At 46.7% G+C, this 16,589-nt stretch overlaps 1 protein-coding gene across 1 annotated transcript in view; it reads right to left on the bottom strand.

The window, feature by feature from the left end:
- Nucleotides 1-16,589, bottom strand: part of XPO4 (exportin 4) — a 1,500,264-nt gene that overhangs the window by 396,010 nt on the left and 1,087,665 nt on the right. The window contains exon 18 of the mRNA XM_044073186.1: nt 11,203-11,235. Within this exon, the coding sequence (XP_043929121.1) occupies nt 11,203-11,235 (33 nt within the window). The remainder of the gene's footprint in view (nt 1-11,202; nt 11,236-16,589) is intronic.

The raw sequence follows: 16,589 nt of genomic DNA, 5'->3' as shown, positions 1-16,589 counted from the left end.
TCTGGTAGCTATTACTTCAGCTAGAAGTTTCAGAACAGCATAGTCCCATTGGCTAGACTTAACCAACCCATCCTTTTTACCTAAGATAGCCTCGGCGTCTAACCTAAATCAAAGCATTGACCTACCTGTGTTTTTTCCAGAATATTCTAATAGGTCTGGACAAAAATTGCATTGGCTAGATGTTCACCGTCAGTTAAGGTACTATTTGGATAGAACCAAACAATTCAGAAAATCTGACCAGCTGTTTGTCTCTTATGCAGAAGGCAGAAAGGGACTTTCAGTTTCAAAGGTATCATTATCTAGATGGCTAACATCTCTGATTTCCCTTGTTTATGAAATTAGACACCAAAAGCTGCCTAACAAACCTAAAGCCCATTCCACCAGAGCTTTGGCTACTTCTATAGCCTTCCAAGACAGACTGCCTATTGACACCATTTGTGCAGCGGCTACTTGGGCTACTCCTCACACTTTCATTTCTCATTATAAATTGGATTTAGCTTCTAGACATAGAGCTAACTTTGGTTCCACTGTTCTCAAGAGTCTGTTCCGTTAGGCCACCCGGGACAAGGTGCTAGGGACGCGGTCCCATCCAGCAAGAATGAAGGCGAGATAGACAACTTAACATATAGAAGTTATGTTCTTACCATAACGTTCCATGTTAGTTGTCTTCTTCTCGCTTTCTTTCTTGCGTCCCACCCTCCTTCCCCCTGGCCTGGACAGACCTAGAGGAGTTTGATTGTGACCTCTCTTTCTACCACCTCTTTGCAGTAGGTATATGCTCTGCTGTGCATATTTTCCTAGATCAGGCTTAGGTCACCCTTTCTCTTCCCCTTGTTTATAGAGGTGGACTTTTCCAGTTTTCCTGGTTGTATTATTAGCTGGGCCTAGTTCACAAATGAGATCTGAGGTAATTCACGCCTAGCATTGTGGGATATAGGGGCAGCCTCGAGCCGGTGGAACCAACTCTCGAGCTTTTAGAGTGGCCGAGTCGGAGCCGAGGTTGGCTCCGAACCCATCCAGCAAGAAAGAAGGCGAGAAGAAGACAACTAACATGGAACGTTATGGTAAGAACATAACTTCTATTTTTTGATGATTATACTTTAATTTTAATTGTTTGATTGGGACTGTGTGTGTACTGTTTCTGTTTCCACTATGTCCAAAGAGCAGAGGGTCTCAGGCTTTAAGAAGTGTGACTCGTGCTGTCAGAAGATGTCTCTGACAGACTGTCACACTTCTTGTTTATACTGCCTGGGACCTCTCCACCTGCAGGACTCCTGTGCAATATGTCACTCTTTTAGCCAGAGTCCTGCAGGAAAGGAGAAACTAGCTCATTTTAAGGGGACTCCTTAAACTGGAGGGCTCCCCGGCCAAATCGGCCGGAAAGCCTTCCAAGACTAAGGCCCAGGCTTCTACCAAAGCCTGCCTTGGCTCGGCTGAGCATCCGACCTTGGCTAAATCTTGGCACCGATGGCTATCGTGCCGATACTTTGGTCACTTTGGTGTCTGTTCCGAGTACTGGCTCCGACCACCATGTGGCCCAGGCTTTGGTGTCGGCGCCGACCGGCTCCGACACCGCTATTCGATGCCTGCATCGGCTCGCTGGAGCCGATGCATCTAGATCTTCTCTCTGAGCCGAAAAGTTATCTGCTCCGACTGGATCAGTGGGTTTGTCGGCTCCGATGGTTCCTTCGAGAAAGAGGTCCAGCTCCCCCTCTTTGGAACCGATTCTGTCAGCTCCGCCTCACCTCTTCTTTCGGAATGGAGCCATCGGAGCTGATCATCTAGGTCATCCAGGTTATCTGACCATGATTTAGAGAGGGTGGTAAGCAGATTATTAAAATCACAGGCACTGGCCCAGATGCTTCATAGTCCGTCTCAACAGACGACTATTAGTCCACACCCCCTTCAAGTTCCTCCTTCGACTCTACAACAGAGTTTGGAGCTGGAGTCACGGAATAGTTACGGCTATGGCTGAGGGGCAGATACCCCCTCCTTCTGCACCTTCAGCATCTACTCTTATCTCCTCCTCGAGACCTTCCTTGGAGGGATTCGGTGGTCGGGCTTCCCTGGTCTCCTCCGTGGGGGTGAGTGGCATCGGACCCTTGTCCCACCCCACTCTTCCCTTGGAGCTTCGGCCTTGGTGAGCTCGGCTCCGACATCTGCCTCGAGCCTTCCCTTTCAGTGGGCCGGAGTCCCAGTTTCTTGAACGGGTTCTCTCGGATCTCCCTGGGAGGGCCTTGAGGTGATGAAGAGTGTGCTGGCCACTGGGCTCAGTCAGCAGTCTATTCCTAAGCTCCTCCCTCTACAGTGCCTGTCGATATCTCTTCCATCTCTCTTGCTCCCGGACCTAGAGATCCACCGCCTCAGGTTTCCCCACTGGGAAGAACCCTCTTCCGAGGATTCTCCTGACCAGTCAGGAGATCCTCTGCGCAAGAGGACTTGTAAGAGGAAACACCTGGACTCCCTGAGTCTACCACTTCAGGTACCGACTTAGATGAGTCGGAGGGATCCCCAAGATCCCCTCTGAGGATGTCTCCTTTTCAGACATCCTAGAACTCCTAAAACAGAGGAAACTGGCCCTCCATAAATCCCTCGAGGATGAGTTGGTATACCTAGAGGCGTTTGGATCTCGACCCTCCACCTCCTGGGTGTCTCCACCTTCGACCCCTTATGGAGGTTATTGCTCGAAGGCTTGGGCTGCTCCTGATTCTGTAGAGCCAGTTCCTAGGAGGCCGTCTAAATTTATTACAGCCCCTTCTGAAAAGCAATTCCTTACAAAGGTGTCCCTGTTGATGCCATGGTGGTGGCGGCCGCCACTAAGAAGGAACTTGCAGATCCTTCCGTGCCAGTCCATCCTCCTAATAAGGATTCTAGGACCATGGATAGGTATGGTGAGCGGATGTTCTCCGCAGGGACCTTTGCCATGCGGGCGCTGAACTATTTATGGCACTTGACCAGACTCGAAAGGGACATCCTTAAAGAACTAGGTGAAGTAGTGCAGGATCCTACGGCTGCAGGGGCTCAAGAAAAGTTTGCTTCTCAGCTAGGAATCCTTAATTCTATAGCATCTCCTCCATGCGACTGATCTCGTATGCAGCAGATGGAGCAGTAGAGCCGGGGGTACAGGAGTGGCTCAGACGTCAATCCTGGATGCGGCTCTGTAATTTTGCAGATCCCTTTAAGGCGTCCTTCACGAATTCTCCCTTTGGGTCAGCATTGTTTGGCCCTCAAGTGAAGGATACATTGACCAGGTGTGAGCAGGACGGCAAGACTATTTCTGCCGTAGGGGTCCGTTTTCACCCCTCTAGACCTTACCCCAAAGGTCAGAAGGGCGGAAAAATGTGGTTCCGTAAATCCCAGGGAGTCACGCCAGACGCACGTGGTCAGTTTACTCCTAGAGGCAGAGGGGGTAATAACAGACGCCGCTCTAGAGGCAGAGGGGGTCCACAAAACCAGGGAAGCAGAGAGCCTCTCTCTGACAAGCCCTTCCAGCATCCCTGAGATGTTACCCAGCTGTCCATCCTCGGAGGCAGTCGGGGGAAGACTATCGCTGTACCCAGAAGCCTGGCGTTCCCTCTCTCAAGACAGATGGGTACAGTCGATCATATCCGAGGGTTACAAGATTCCTTTCGAGGAAAGTATTTTCACTCACAAAAATTCCCTTCCAGATGTGCCACCCGGTCTAAGGGAAAATGCAAAGTTAGAAGTATCAAAGCTTCTACAAAAAAGGGCCATTCAGCCAGTTACAACAGACCATTCAGAGCCCAGAATCTACTCAAGATTCTTTTTGGTCCCCAAAAAGACGGGAGACTGGAGACCAATACTGGATCTCAGCAGACTCAACAAGTCTGTGAGAAAGACAAGATTTCGAATGGTCACACTTCAATCAATTTTGCCCTTCCTAGACAAGGACAACTGGATGTGCTCAGTAGACCTTCAGGACGCGTACTATCACATAAAAATTCACAGACGCTCCAGAAGGTTTCTCCGCTTTCAGCTGGGGTCCAGTCATTTTCAATTCAGAGCCCTGCCCTTTGGTCTCACTACAGCCCCCAGAGTGTTCACTAAATGTATGGCAGTGGTCACGGCTCACCTGAGACGTCAAGGATTCCAGGTGTTTCCGTATCTCGACGACTGGCTTCTTTCAGCCACCACCAGGCATCAACTTCTCCAAGCCAGGGATTACACCCTAAATCTCTGCACTCAATTAGGAATTTCGATCAACTACGAAAAATCCTCCTTATTGCCCTGCCAGTCTATTACTTTCATAGGCAAACTTAAACACTGTTCGGATGTCAGCAACCCTCACAGACCAAAGAATCTCAGATATCCAAAGTCACGCGGATCATCCTTGCCGGCAAAAGGTGCAAGCCAGAATGGTTCTGAAGGTGTTGGGCCTCATGGCTGCGGCCATTACCCTTCTTCCTTGGCCCGCTTCTACATGCCTTCTTCAATGGATGTTGTTCACCCAGTGGTCTTACCAACAACTTCCCATGCCACCAAATCCTGGTGACACAAATTTGCAAGAATCATCTATCATGGTGGATTTCTTCTCCCCAGATTCATCAAGGCAGACCTTTGTATCCCGGCCCGTAGCCACAGTCACTACAGACGCCTCCTGATCGGGTGGGGGTCATTATCAGGGCAGGATGGTTCATGGGACGTGGCAACCGGTCCAATACCACCGGCACATAAATGTCCTAGAGATGAGAGCAGTCCCTTTAACGCTGCAAGCCCTCAATGACTTTCTTCCCTTGGGAACAATTGCAGTTCACACAGACAACATGTCTGTAGTATGGTATATCAACAAACAGGGTGGAACCAAGTCCTACCCTTGTGTCGAGAAGCTCTCAGACTTTGGCAATGGGCGATCTCCTCTCATCGGTTTCTGGTAGCAACGCATATCCCTGGGAAAACCAACATTCTAGCGGACAGATTGAGCAGAGCTATTCTCATGCCTCACGAGTGGTCTCTCAAACAATCTATAGTGGAGGAGATTTTTCTAGAATGGGGCCCATGTTGCGATCTTTTGCTACTCCCCAAAACAGCAAATGCCCAGACTTCTTTTCTCTCTCCCCACTGCCAGGCCATCCCCCCAGAGACGCTCTAACCCAGGATTGGCCCCAGGGACTTCTTTATGCCTTTCCTCCTTTTCCATTGATTCCACAAGTACTCCAGAAAGCCACCGTTTTGAGAGCCAAAATGATTCTCATTGCTCCCTATTGGCCTCGACAAATTTGGTTTCCGTTCCTCCATTGTCACCTATTGGTGCAGCCGTGGCATCTGGACCCAGTGCCAGACCTTCTGATTCACCAATCGGGTCAGCTGCATCGGTCTATTCCTTCTCTCAACCTCACAGCTTGGTTGCTCCACTTCCTTCCTTAGCCAGGCTTCCTATGATCTTTAATCCTGTTAGGGATATCATAGTGGCTTCCCTTAAATCCTCTACTAGAAGGATTTATACCAGCAAGTGGAAACGCTTCTCTTGTTGGGCAAAAGCTAAAAATATAGATCCCTTTACTGCCCCTGTTCATGCAGTTTTGGATTTCTTAGCGGAAATTTTTCACTCGGGCTCTTCATCTTCCACGGTCAAAGTTCAGTTGGCTGCTATCTCAAACTTTCATGTCGGGTTTGCAGATCACAACATTATGTCCCACAGGCTTTGTAGAGCCTTTCTAAAAGGAATTTGTCTCCTTAAACCTCCAGTCAGGAGTCCTCCTCCTCAATGGGACCTAAATCTAGTGCTGACATCCTTAATTCTTCCTCCCTTTGAGCCAGCTGTTTCATGTTCCCTGAAGTTTCTTTCATGGAAAACACACTTCCTTGTTGCTATTACCTCGGCAAAGAGAGTGTCTGAACTTCATGCTCTCTCTGTTCGTCCCCCTTATTTGGTCTTCCACAAAGACAGGGTATCCTTGAGAACTAATCCAACCTTTTTGCCTAATGTGGCCTCGAAAAATAATTTGAACCAATCTATTGACCTCCCTGTATTTTTCCCTAATTACTCAGATCGGAACAAAAATTACATTATCTTGATGTTCACCGCCAACTCAGATATTATTTGGACAGAACAAAACAATTCAGGAAATCCGATCAGCTCTTTCTTTCTTATGCTGAAAATAAGAAAGGCCTTCCTGTCTCCAAAGTGACCTTATCTAGATGGCTTTCTTCCACCATCTCCGAAATCTATCAGCTCAGGGGAAAACAGTTGTGCTCAAAACCAAAAGCGCATTCAACCAGAAGCTTAGCCACTTCCACAGCTTTTCAGGCTAGACTTCCATTAGACACTATTTGTGCAGCAGCCACTTGGGCCACTCCTCATACCTTTGTTTCTCATTACAAATTGGATTTGGCCTCCAGGGATAGAGCCAGATGTTCTTCGTGTTTCACTGTTGCAGTCATAACTGTAGGGTGTTCCTGCCGGCAGGCAGCCCGAGGTCGGCCAGAATCCCAAAGTCTGGGTCGGCCGGCTGTACAAGCTAGTACCCTGACGTCAGTACGCTTTGGTACATAGCCCTCAGCCGACGCCATCTTCTCCAGTCTTTCTTGCCGTGCGGTGGAAAGCAGCTCGCAAGTCATTGGTTGGCGATTTTCGAACAGCGTATTTTGTTGTTGTCGGTCCAAGTTCTTACTTCTCTTCTCAAAGATAAGTACCCGTTGGGGAATCTTTTCTTGTTCCTCCGATGTCAGAAAAAGTTAATAATTGTATAGCGTGGGAAACAAATACCTCATAAAGATTTCCACTCTTACTGTCTACCTTGCTTAGGCCCTGACCACGACGTTTCTTGTTGTCGGTTCTGTGCCAGGTTCAACTCTCGTACTATCAAGCGCAGGTACGATTGGGCTTTAAATTATTTTGGCAGACGCTTCAATTATAGAATGTGGACGGACACTAGGGGAGTTCAAAAGAAGCGCAAAGACAAAGACAGGCCTCCGAGGTCCAAACAGGACTCGTTGCAGCTGGAGCCAGTGTCCGGTTCGGCTATCGTCAGTGAGGCGCTTTTGCAGCCCCTGTCGTCCGCCACTTCTGAACCGATGGCGTACGGACTCCCATGGGGAGCCATCAAGGCCCACTATTTTAACTGCTGCAGGACCTTGGACGTTGCTCCTTCAGATGGGTCCGGAACCGCTGTGCAGGTACCGCTTCTGAGGGGTTTTAGGCCTACTCACATCACTATTTCAAAGGCAAAGACAAAGACTCCTGTTAAGTCTAAAGTTCCTGCTCAAGCTGCTTCTGAATCCACTCCCAAGACACAAAAGCAATTATTAAAGATGGCTGAAGATTTGCTTACAATGATTAGGGGTTCTCACCCCTCCTGAGAAAAGGCCGACAGGATGTTACTCTGGATTCCTCTGACCAGGCTTCTGTATCTTCTGTTTCTTCCTCAGATCAGGACTATTCCTTTCCTCCTTATGAGGATTCGGATGCTGAGGACTCTCTACCCTCGGCCTCTCCGCCTGAGGATTTCTCTTTGGGGAAACCTTGCATGAGATGAGGGAACATTTTCATTGGGAAGGACAGGAGTATTCTGCTTCCAAGAAGAGGCTTAGGGAATTTCTTCTTTCTCAGCATAGGCCTTTAGCTATCCCTCCTGTTTTGGACATTGTAGATGATGCTTTTTCTGAGGCTAATTTGAATCCTGATTCCATGCCTCCTGCTCCTTCTAAGCCTGATGGATTTTATAGGGTTCCTGACTCTCATTTATTTTATTTAAAACCCTTCATGGATCCTGAAACTATTTCTCAGGGCTCTAAGGCTGCTAAGGTTGCTACTTCTAAAAATCCTATTCCTCTGAGAAGGATTCTCGTGCTTTAGACAGGTGGGGAAAAAGGTATATACTTCTGCTACCCTGTCTGTAAGGGCTTTAAATTGCCAGTTTAATATGTTTAAGTATCAGCAATTTCTTTTGTCTGTTTTAAAGCAAAAGCTTGCTTCCCTTCCTGCTTGTGCAGAGGATAAGGAACTTCAGGATGTCTTGCATGCTACTGAACAAGTGAACAAGCATAGTTTACATTGTGGTTTTGATGCTTTGGATGCTTCTTGCAGGGCTGCAGCCTCTGGTACTGTTATCAGGAGACATGCCTGGCCGTGAACAAAGTTTACCTGAACAGGTTAAGGCTAAGTTATTAGATGCCCTGTTCCATGATGTTATTTTTGGATCCAAGGCTGAGGAAGTTATTAAAAGATGGAAGAAAAGGCAAAGTCTATGCAGACTGTAAAAGATTTCTTGCAAGTTCAGCCTCCTAGATTTTCCAGGAAATGGCCCTCTAAAATTGGTCCTTTCCCACTGACAGGCCTCAAAGGGAAGATATAGGCGCCCAGAGGTCGTGGTCAAGGTCAGGCCTCTTACAGATCTAGACAATGGACTGCTTCTTCACCTAGAAGGGAGAAGACAGATCCCAATCTCAAAGAAAGCAAGCTCAATGACTCTCTCGGTTGGGCTACAGGACCCTTCACCTGGATGCCTCTGGAGGAAAACTGTCTCTTTTTACAGAAATTGGACTCATATTACCCAGGACAGATGGGTATTGGACGTGATTTTAAAGGTTACAAATTCCACTTTCACACTTTGCCAAAGGCTCACGGTTGGCCAGATCTGCCAAAACATCAATGGTCAGAGGCCTTAACTCAAGTGGATGCTCTTCTGGCCATGAGAGCCATAGAGCCTGTTCCACTCCTCGGAGATGGGAAAAGGTTTTTATTCAAGACTGTTTCTGGTTCCCAGAAAACAAAACTCATGGAGACCTATTCTGGACCTTTCTGTGTTAAACACCTTTTGGAAATTCCAAAATTCAAGATGCTTACTCTGCAGCAACTAATTCCAATGCTCTCAGGACGCCTGGATGGTGACATTGGACTTAAAGGAAGCCTATTTACATATTCCCATCAGGCAAGAACGCAGGAAATTCCTCAGGTTCAAGGCAGGTTCGAGGCACTTTCAATTCCCTGTACTGCCCTTTGGTTTATCTACTGCCCAGAGTCTTTACCAAGTGCCTGGCACCAGTAGTGGCTTACTGCAGACTTCAGGGGATCCAGATTTCCCCTATTTGGACGACTGCCTTATTCAGGCAGACAGCAAAGATCTTCTGCTTCAACATCTGGACTTTGTTCAACGCCTTCTCCTCCTACTGGGATTCTCAGTGAACACAAAAAAGTCACATTTGATCCCTTCTCAACAAATGGTATTCTTGGGAGCCCTCTTAAATACAACCTTACAAAGGGCCTTCCTCACTCCAGAAAAACAAACTCAGCTGGCTTCTACTTTCAGCACCTTAGCAACTCTATCTCAGCTCACTGCAAGGAAATTCCTGCAGGCTCTGGGCTACATGGCTTCCTGCATTCTGTTGATTCCAAACGCAAGGCTTCACATAAGAAAGCTTCAATGGTATCTGAAAAGTGTATGGTCACCGCATTACCACGATCTGGATATTCTGATTCCTCTGATCCCCTGCCTTCAGAGGGAGTTCCTCTGGTGGTCCAGGGTATGCACTTTATAACGAAGGAAAGCCTTTTCGTCTTCCTGAACCTACTCAAATCCTAACCACGGACGCCTCGGATTATGCTTGGGGAGCACACTTTCTAGACAATTGCCAGCAGGGAACCTGGACAAAGGACCATCTTCACTGGCACATCAATCTGAAGGAAATGTTGGCAGTTCAAAATGCCCTTCTAGCCTTCAAGAACCTTTTGCAACCAGGGCCCCTGCTAATTCACACAGACAACACCACGGTCATGTGGTACATCAACAAGCAGGGGGGTTCTCATTCGTACCCCCTTTGCAGACTAGCTATGGCTTTATGGGACACAGCTCTAAATTTGAATCTACATCTCCAGGCTCAATTCATTCCAGGGAAACAGAATCTCTTAGCAGACAGCCTGAGCAGAAACATTTCAGATCCTCACGAATGGATGCTAGACACCAACTTTTTCAACAGGATTACTGCAGTTTGGGGATGTCCCCAGATAGATCTGTTTGCATCCCATCTCAGTCATCAGCTGCCTCGCTTTTGCACCAGGTCCTTCCACAAAACAGCTTGGAGAGTGGATGCCCTGTCCTTCAGCTGGAGAAGCCTTTCAGCATATGCCTTCCCTCCTCTTCCTCTACTACCTCGGGTATTACTGAAGATAAAACAGGACAAGCCCAAGTTCCTCATCTTGATTGCTCCAAATTGGCCTCGAAAGTTTTGGTATCCAACTTTAAAGCACCTGTTCTTGGGGCCTCCTTGGATTCTCCCTCTGATCCCTTCGCTTTTGTCCCAGCATCAGGGTCAGTTACTACATTCCAACCTCAAGACCCTTTGCCTGGCAGCTTGGCTCTTCAAAGGAATTTGATTTCCTCTAGTCTTCCCAAACAAGTTTTGGATGTTCTTTTGGAAGCTAGACGGCCTAGCACTAGGAAATCCTATGCCTCTAAATGGAAGAGGTTTTGTATTTGGATGCAGGATCGAGGCTCGGATCCTCTGGCACCTGATCTCTCTTCTATTTTGCTTTACCTTTCGGAACTTTTATCTAAAGGACTTTCCTTTTCTTCCATTAAGATTCATGCTTCTGCTATTTCTGCGCATTTCAGTTCTGATCCTCCTGTTTTTTTCTCATCCTTTGGTGAAGCAATTCTTGAGAGGGGCTAAAAATTTGCGGCCTCCCAGGACCCCTCCTGTCCCTGCCTGGGATCTTAATTATGTTTTAGAAAAACTTACTTTGCCTCCTTTTGAGCCTGCTGCATCTTCAGATATTAAGTTTTTATCCTGGAAGACTGTTCTTTTATTAGCATTGACCTCTGCCAGAAGGGTCTCAGAGTTGCAAGCTCTCATGGCTGTGGAACCATACCTTATTTTCCATCAGGACAGAGTATCCTTGAGGACCCATCCTACTTTCATGCCTAAGGTGATTTCAAAAGTGGCTTTAAATCAGACAATTCACCTTCTTACTTTCTTTCCAAATCCTCAAAATAAAGGGGAAAGGATTTTGCATTCATTAGATGTGCACAGACAGTTACGATTTTACCTGGACAAGACTAAAGAGTTCAGAAAGTCTAATCAATTGTTTGTTTCTTTTGCCTCCAGTTCTCTTGGAAAACCTATTTCTAAACAAACTATTTCCAAATGGATTGCTTATGGAATCAGATTTTGTTACACTCATCATGGGAAACAGTTTCCAGGTACCATTAGAAGTCATTCTACTAGAGCAGCTGCCACTTCTACAGCTTTCCTCAGAGGAGTCCCTACCAAGGATATCTTGGAAGCTGCCACTTGGAGTTCTGTGCATACTTTTCCAAGCACTACAATCTCCCCTGTTTTCTAAGACCAGGGCAGGCTTTGCATCTGCTGTCTTGCAGGGTATTCTTGCCTCCCCTTCTTCTATCTAAAGCCTCCTCTCCTTTTACACTGCTTTGGGATTCCACCCTACAGTTATGACTGCAACAGTGAAACACGAAGAACATAGTACAGTTGTGTACACCTACCATAAATGTAGATGTTCGAGTGTCTTCACTGTTGCAGTCGGCCCTCTCCCTCCTATCCTCTTTTTCTCCCTTTTCCTTTTTGTGGTGTATTTGTGTTTCCTTGTTGGATTCATTTTTGTTTTGTTGGGGACTTCTGACATCTAGGGCAAGAAAGGCTGGAGAAGATGGCGTCGGCTGAGGGCTATGTACCAAAGCGTACTGACGTCAGGGTACTAGCTTGTACAGCCGACGCCGGACCCAGACTTTGGGATTCTGGCCGACCTTGGGCTGCCTGCCGGCAGGAGCACCCTACAGTTATGACTGCAACAGTGAAGACACTCGAACATCTACATTTATGGTAGGTGTACACAACTGTACTTTTTGGCTCTACAGTTCTCAAGAGTCTGTTCCATTGAGCCACCCAGGATAGAGGTGCTAGGGACGCGGTCCCATCAAGCAAGAATGAAGGCGAGATTGACAACTTAACATTGAGAAGTTATGTACCTACCATAATGTTCCATGTTAGTTGTCTTCTCTCGCCTTCTTTCTTGCGACCCTCCCTCCTGCCCCCTGGCCTGGACAGACCTTTTTTCTTCCTATATGGAAGATTGCTTCTTAAGACCAGCTAGTTGTCTGGTCTTCCTTATAGCCCATCTTTTACGCTTTTTGCCTTTCTTTCCTTCTGGGAAGTTTTTTGTGCTAGGTGTTATTGCCTATAGGTACCAAATGAGATCTGGGTACTTACCGCCTTGCATCATGGGATATGGGGCTGCCTCGAGCTGGTAAAAGTGACTCTCGAGCTTAGCAAAGTGCCGAGTCGGAGCCGAGGATCGGATCTGAACCCATCAAGCAAGAAAGAAGGCGAGAGAAGACAACTAACATGGAACGTTATGGTAGGTACATAACTTCTCATTTTTATTTTAACAATGTGTAAAGACACAGATGTTCTTCGTGTTTCACTGTTGCAGTCATAACTGTAGGGTGTTCCTGCCGGCAGGCAGCCCGAGGTCGGCCAGAATTCCAAAGTCTGGGTCCGGCGTCGGCTGTACCAACAAGTACCCTGACGTCAGAACGCAGAGGTATAAAGCTGACAGCCGACGCCATATTCTCCAGTCTTTCTTGCCGTGCGGTGGAAAGCAGCTTGCAAGTTTTTGGTTGGCGGATTCCTGAACAACGCTTTTTGCTTGTCATCGGTCCGAAGTCGTCGTCTTCTCTTCTCAAGCTAAGTACCCCGTTGGGGAAACTTTTTTCTTGCTCCTCCGATGTCAGAAAAAGTTAATAATTGTATATCGTGTGGGAAACAAATACCTCATAAAGATTTCCACTCTTACTGTCTTCCTTGCTTGGGCCCTGACCACGACGTTTCTTGTTGTCGGTTTTGCGCCAGGTTTAACTCTCGTACTATTAAGCGTCGGTACGATTGGGCCTTGAATTATTTTGGCAGACGGTTTAATTACAAAATGTCTTCAGATACTTTACCGGCATCCAGAATTCATAAAAGACGCAAGGACAAGGATAGGCCTCCGAGGTCCAAACAAGATAGCGTGCAGCCGGAGCCAGCTTCGGGTTCGGCGGTCGTCAGTGAGGCGCTTTTGCAGCCCCTGTCATCAGCCCCTTCGGAACCGATGGCCGACACGGACTCCCATGGGGAGCCATCTAGGCCCAGTATTCTTACTGCTGCAGGACCTTCGGACTTTGCTCCTTCAGATGGGTCCGGAACCGCTGTGCAGGTACCGGCTTCTGAATGGGGTTTTCAGGCCCTCTCATATCACTATTACTACAAAGACAAAGGCAAAGTCAAAGACTCCAGTAAAGCCAAGGGTTTCTACTCAAGCTTCTTCGGATACAGCTCCCAAGACACAGAAGCAATTAAGGATGGCTGAAGATTTGCTTACTATGATTAGGGGTTCTCACCCCCCCTGGAAAAAAGGCCTAGACAGGATTCTCCTTATGATTCCTCTGATCAGGCTTCTGTTTCTTCAGTCTCTTCCTCTGGACAGGATTATTCCTTCCCTCCTTATGAGGATTCTGATGCAGAGGACTCCATTCCCTCTGCTTCTCCCCCTGAGGATTTTTCCTTTGGGGAAACTTTGCATGAAATGAGAGAGCATTTCCATTGGGAAGGTCAGGAATACTCTGCTTCCAAGAAGAGGCTTAGGGATTTCCTTCTCCCACAACACAGGCCTTTGGCTATTCCTCCTGTTCTTGATATTGTGGATGATGCTTTTTCTGAAGCTAGCCTGAATCAAGATTCTTTCCCTCCTGCTCTTCTAAGCCTGATAAATTTTACAGAGTTCCTGTTCCCCATCAATTTTTGTTCAAGAACCCCTGTGCAGATCCTGAAACTATTTCTCAGGGTCCCAAGGGTGCTAAGGCCGCTTCTGCTAAAAATTCTATTCCTTCTGAAAAGGATTCTCGTGCTTTGGACAGATGGGGCAAAAAGGTGTATACTTCTGCTACTCTTTCCATTAGAGCTTTAAATTGTCAATTCCATATGTTTAAGTACCAGAAATTTCTTTTGTCTGTATTAAAACAAAAACGTTCTACCTTTTCTGCATGTGCAGAGGACAAGGAATTACAGGATGTATTACATGCAACTGAACAAGTTAGCAAACATGGTTTACATTGTGGTTTTGATGCCTTGGAGGCTTCTTGTAGGGCCGCAGCCTCTGGTACTGTTATCAGGAGACATGCTTGGCTTCGTGAGCAGAATTTACCTGAACAAGTTAAGGCTAAATTATTAGATGCTCCGGTTCAGCATGATGTTTTGTTTGGATCTAAAGCTGAAGAGGTTATTAAGAAGATGGAGGATAAAGCAAAATCTATGCAGACTGATAAAGATTTCTTACAAGTGCAGCCTCCTAGATTTACTAGAAATTGGCCCTCCAAGAATTGGTCCTTTCCCACGTCTGACAGGCCTCAAAGGGGAAGATATAGACGCTCCAGAGGTCGGGCTCAGGCCTCTTATAGGTCCAGACAATGGACTGCTTCATCACCTAGAAGGGGAGAAGACAGATCTCAGTCACAAAGGAAGCAAGCTCAATGACTCTCTCAGTTGGGCTACAGGACCTCCTTGCCTGGAAGCCCCTCTCGGAGGAAAACTGTCTCTTTTCTACCAAAATTGGACTCATATAACCCAAGACAAATGGGTGTTAGATGTGATTTTAAGAGGTTACAAATTCCACTTTCATTCTCTGCCAAGGTCTATCGGATGGCCCGATCTGCCAAAACATCAATGGTCAGAGGCCTTAAATCAAGTGGACACTCTATTGGCCATGAGAGCCATAGAACCTGTTCCACTTTCAGAGAGGGGAAAAGGTTTTTACTCTACTATTTCTGGTCCCAAGAAAACAAAGCTCATTGAGACCTATTCTGGACCTCTCAGTATTAAACACCTTTCTGGAAATACCAAAATTCAAGATGCTTACTCTACAACAACAACTTCCAATGCTCTCCCATGATGCTTGGATGGTGACATTGGACTTAAATTAGGCCTACTTACACATTCCCATCAGGCAAGAATGCAGAAAATACCTCAGATTCAAGGCAGGCTCGAGGCACTTTCAATTCTCTGTACTGCCCTTTGGCTTATCTACTGCACCCAGAGTTTTTACCAAGTGCCTGGCTCCAGTAGTAGCTTATTGCAGACTCCAGGGGATTCAAATTTACCCCTATATGGACGACCGCCTTATTCAGGCAGACAGCAAAGACCTTTTACTTCAACATCTGCATTTTGTTCAACGTCTTCTCCTAATACTGGGATTCTCAGTGAACACAAAAAAGTCACATTTGATTCCTTCTCAACAGATGATCTTTTTGGGAGCTCTTCTAAACAAGTTTACAGATGGCCTTCCTCACTCCAGAAAAAACAATTAAAGCTGGCTTCAATTTTCAAAACCTTGGCAACTTTACCTCAGCTCACTGCAAGGAAATTCCTGCAGGCTTTGGGCTACATGGCTTCTTGCATCCTGTTGATTCCAAATGCAAGGCTTCATATGAGAAAACTTCAATGGTACCTAAAGAGTGTATGGTCTCAGCATTACCACAGTCTGGACACAATGATTCCACTGATTCCCTGCCTCCAAAAGGAGCTCCTTTGGTGGTCCAGGGCTTGTGCTTTGAACGAAGGGAATCCCTTTCATCTGCCTCAACCTTCTCAGATCATAACCACGGACGCTTCGGATTATGCTTGGGGAGCTCATTTTCTAGACATTTGCCAGCAGGGCTCTTGGACAAAGAAGCATCTTCTCTGGCACATCAACTTGAAGGAAATGTTGGCAGTCCAAAATGCTCTTCTAGCCTTCCAGAATCTTTTGAAACCAGGGTCTCTTCTGATTCGTACAGACAATACCACAGTCATGTGGTACATAAACAAGCAAGGGGGCTCTCACTCTTACCCCCTTTGCAGACTAGCCATGAATTTATGGGACACAGCTCTAAATCTGAATCTGCATCTTCAAGCTCAATTCATTCCAGGAAATCAGAACCTCTTAGCAGACAGCCTAAGCAGAAATCTTTTGGATCCTCACGAATGAATGTTGGACCCCAACTTATTCAGCAGGATAACTGCAGTTTGGGGTTGTCCTCAGATCTGTTTGCATCCCATCTCAATCATCAGCTGCCTCTCTTTTGCACCAGGTCCTTCCACAAAACAGCTTGGAAAGTGGATGTCCTGTCATTCAGCTGGAGGAATCTTTCTGGATATGCCTTCCCTCTTCCTCTTCTGCCTCGGGTGTTACTGAAAATAAAACAGGACAAGCCCAAGATAATCATTTTGATAGCTCCAAATTGGCCTTGGCAGTTTTGGTATCCAACTTTAAAACACCTATTCTTGGAATCTCCTTTGATTTCTTCCTCTGATCCCTTCTCTTCTGTCCCAGCATCAGGGCCAGATGAACCACCCTCATATCAAGACTCTATGCCTGGCAGCTTGGCTCTACAAGGGCCTTTGATTCCTTCTTCTCTTCCCAAACAAGTTTTGGATGTTCTTTTAGAAGCTAGGCGGCCTAGCACTAGAAAATCTTATGCTTCAAAATGGAAAAGATTTTGTATTTGGATGCAGGATCGAGGTTCTGATCCTCTTTTGCCTAATATTTCCTCCATTTTACTTTACCTCTCAGACCTTTTGTTTAAAGGCCTTTCCTTTTC

The sequence above is a fragment of the Protopterus annectens genome, chromosome 5.part1 (assembly GCF_019279795.1).
Source record: "Protopterus annectens isolate FY-2018-M chromosome 5.part1, PAN1.0, whole genome shotgun sequence".
NCBI lineage: Eukaryota > Metazoa > Chordata > Ceratodontiformes > Protopteridae > Protopterus > Protopterus annectens.
Note: the sequence above shows the minus strand (reverse complement) of the source record. Positions and strands in the feature narration are given on the sequence as shown.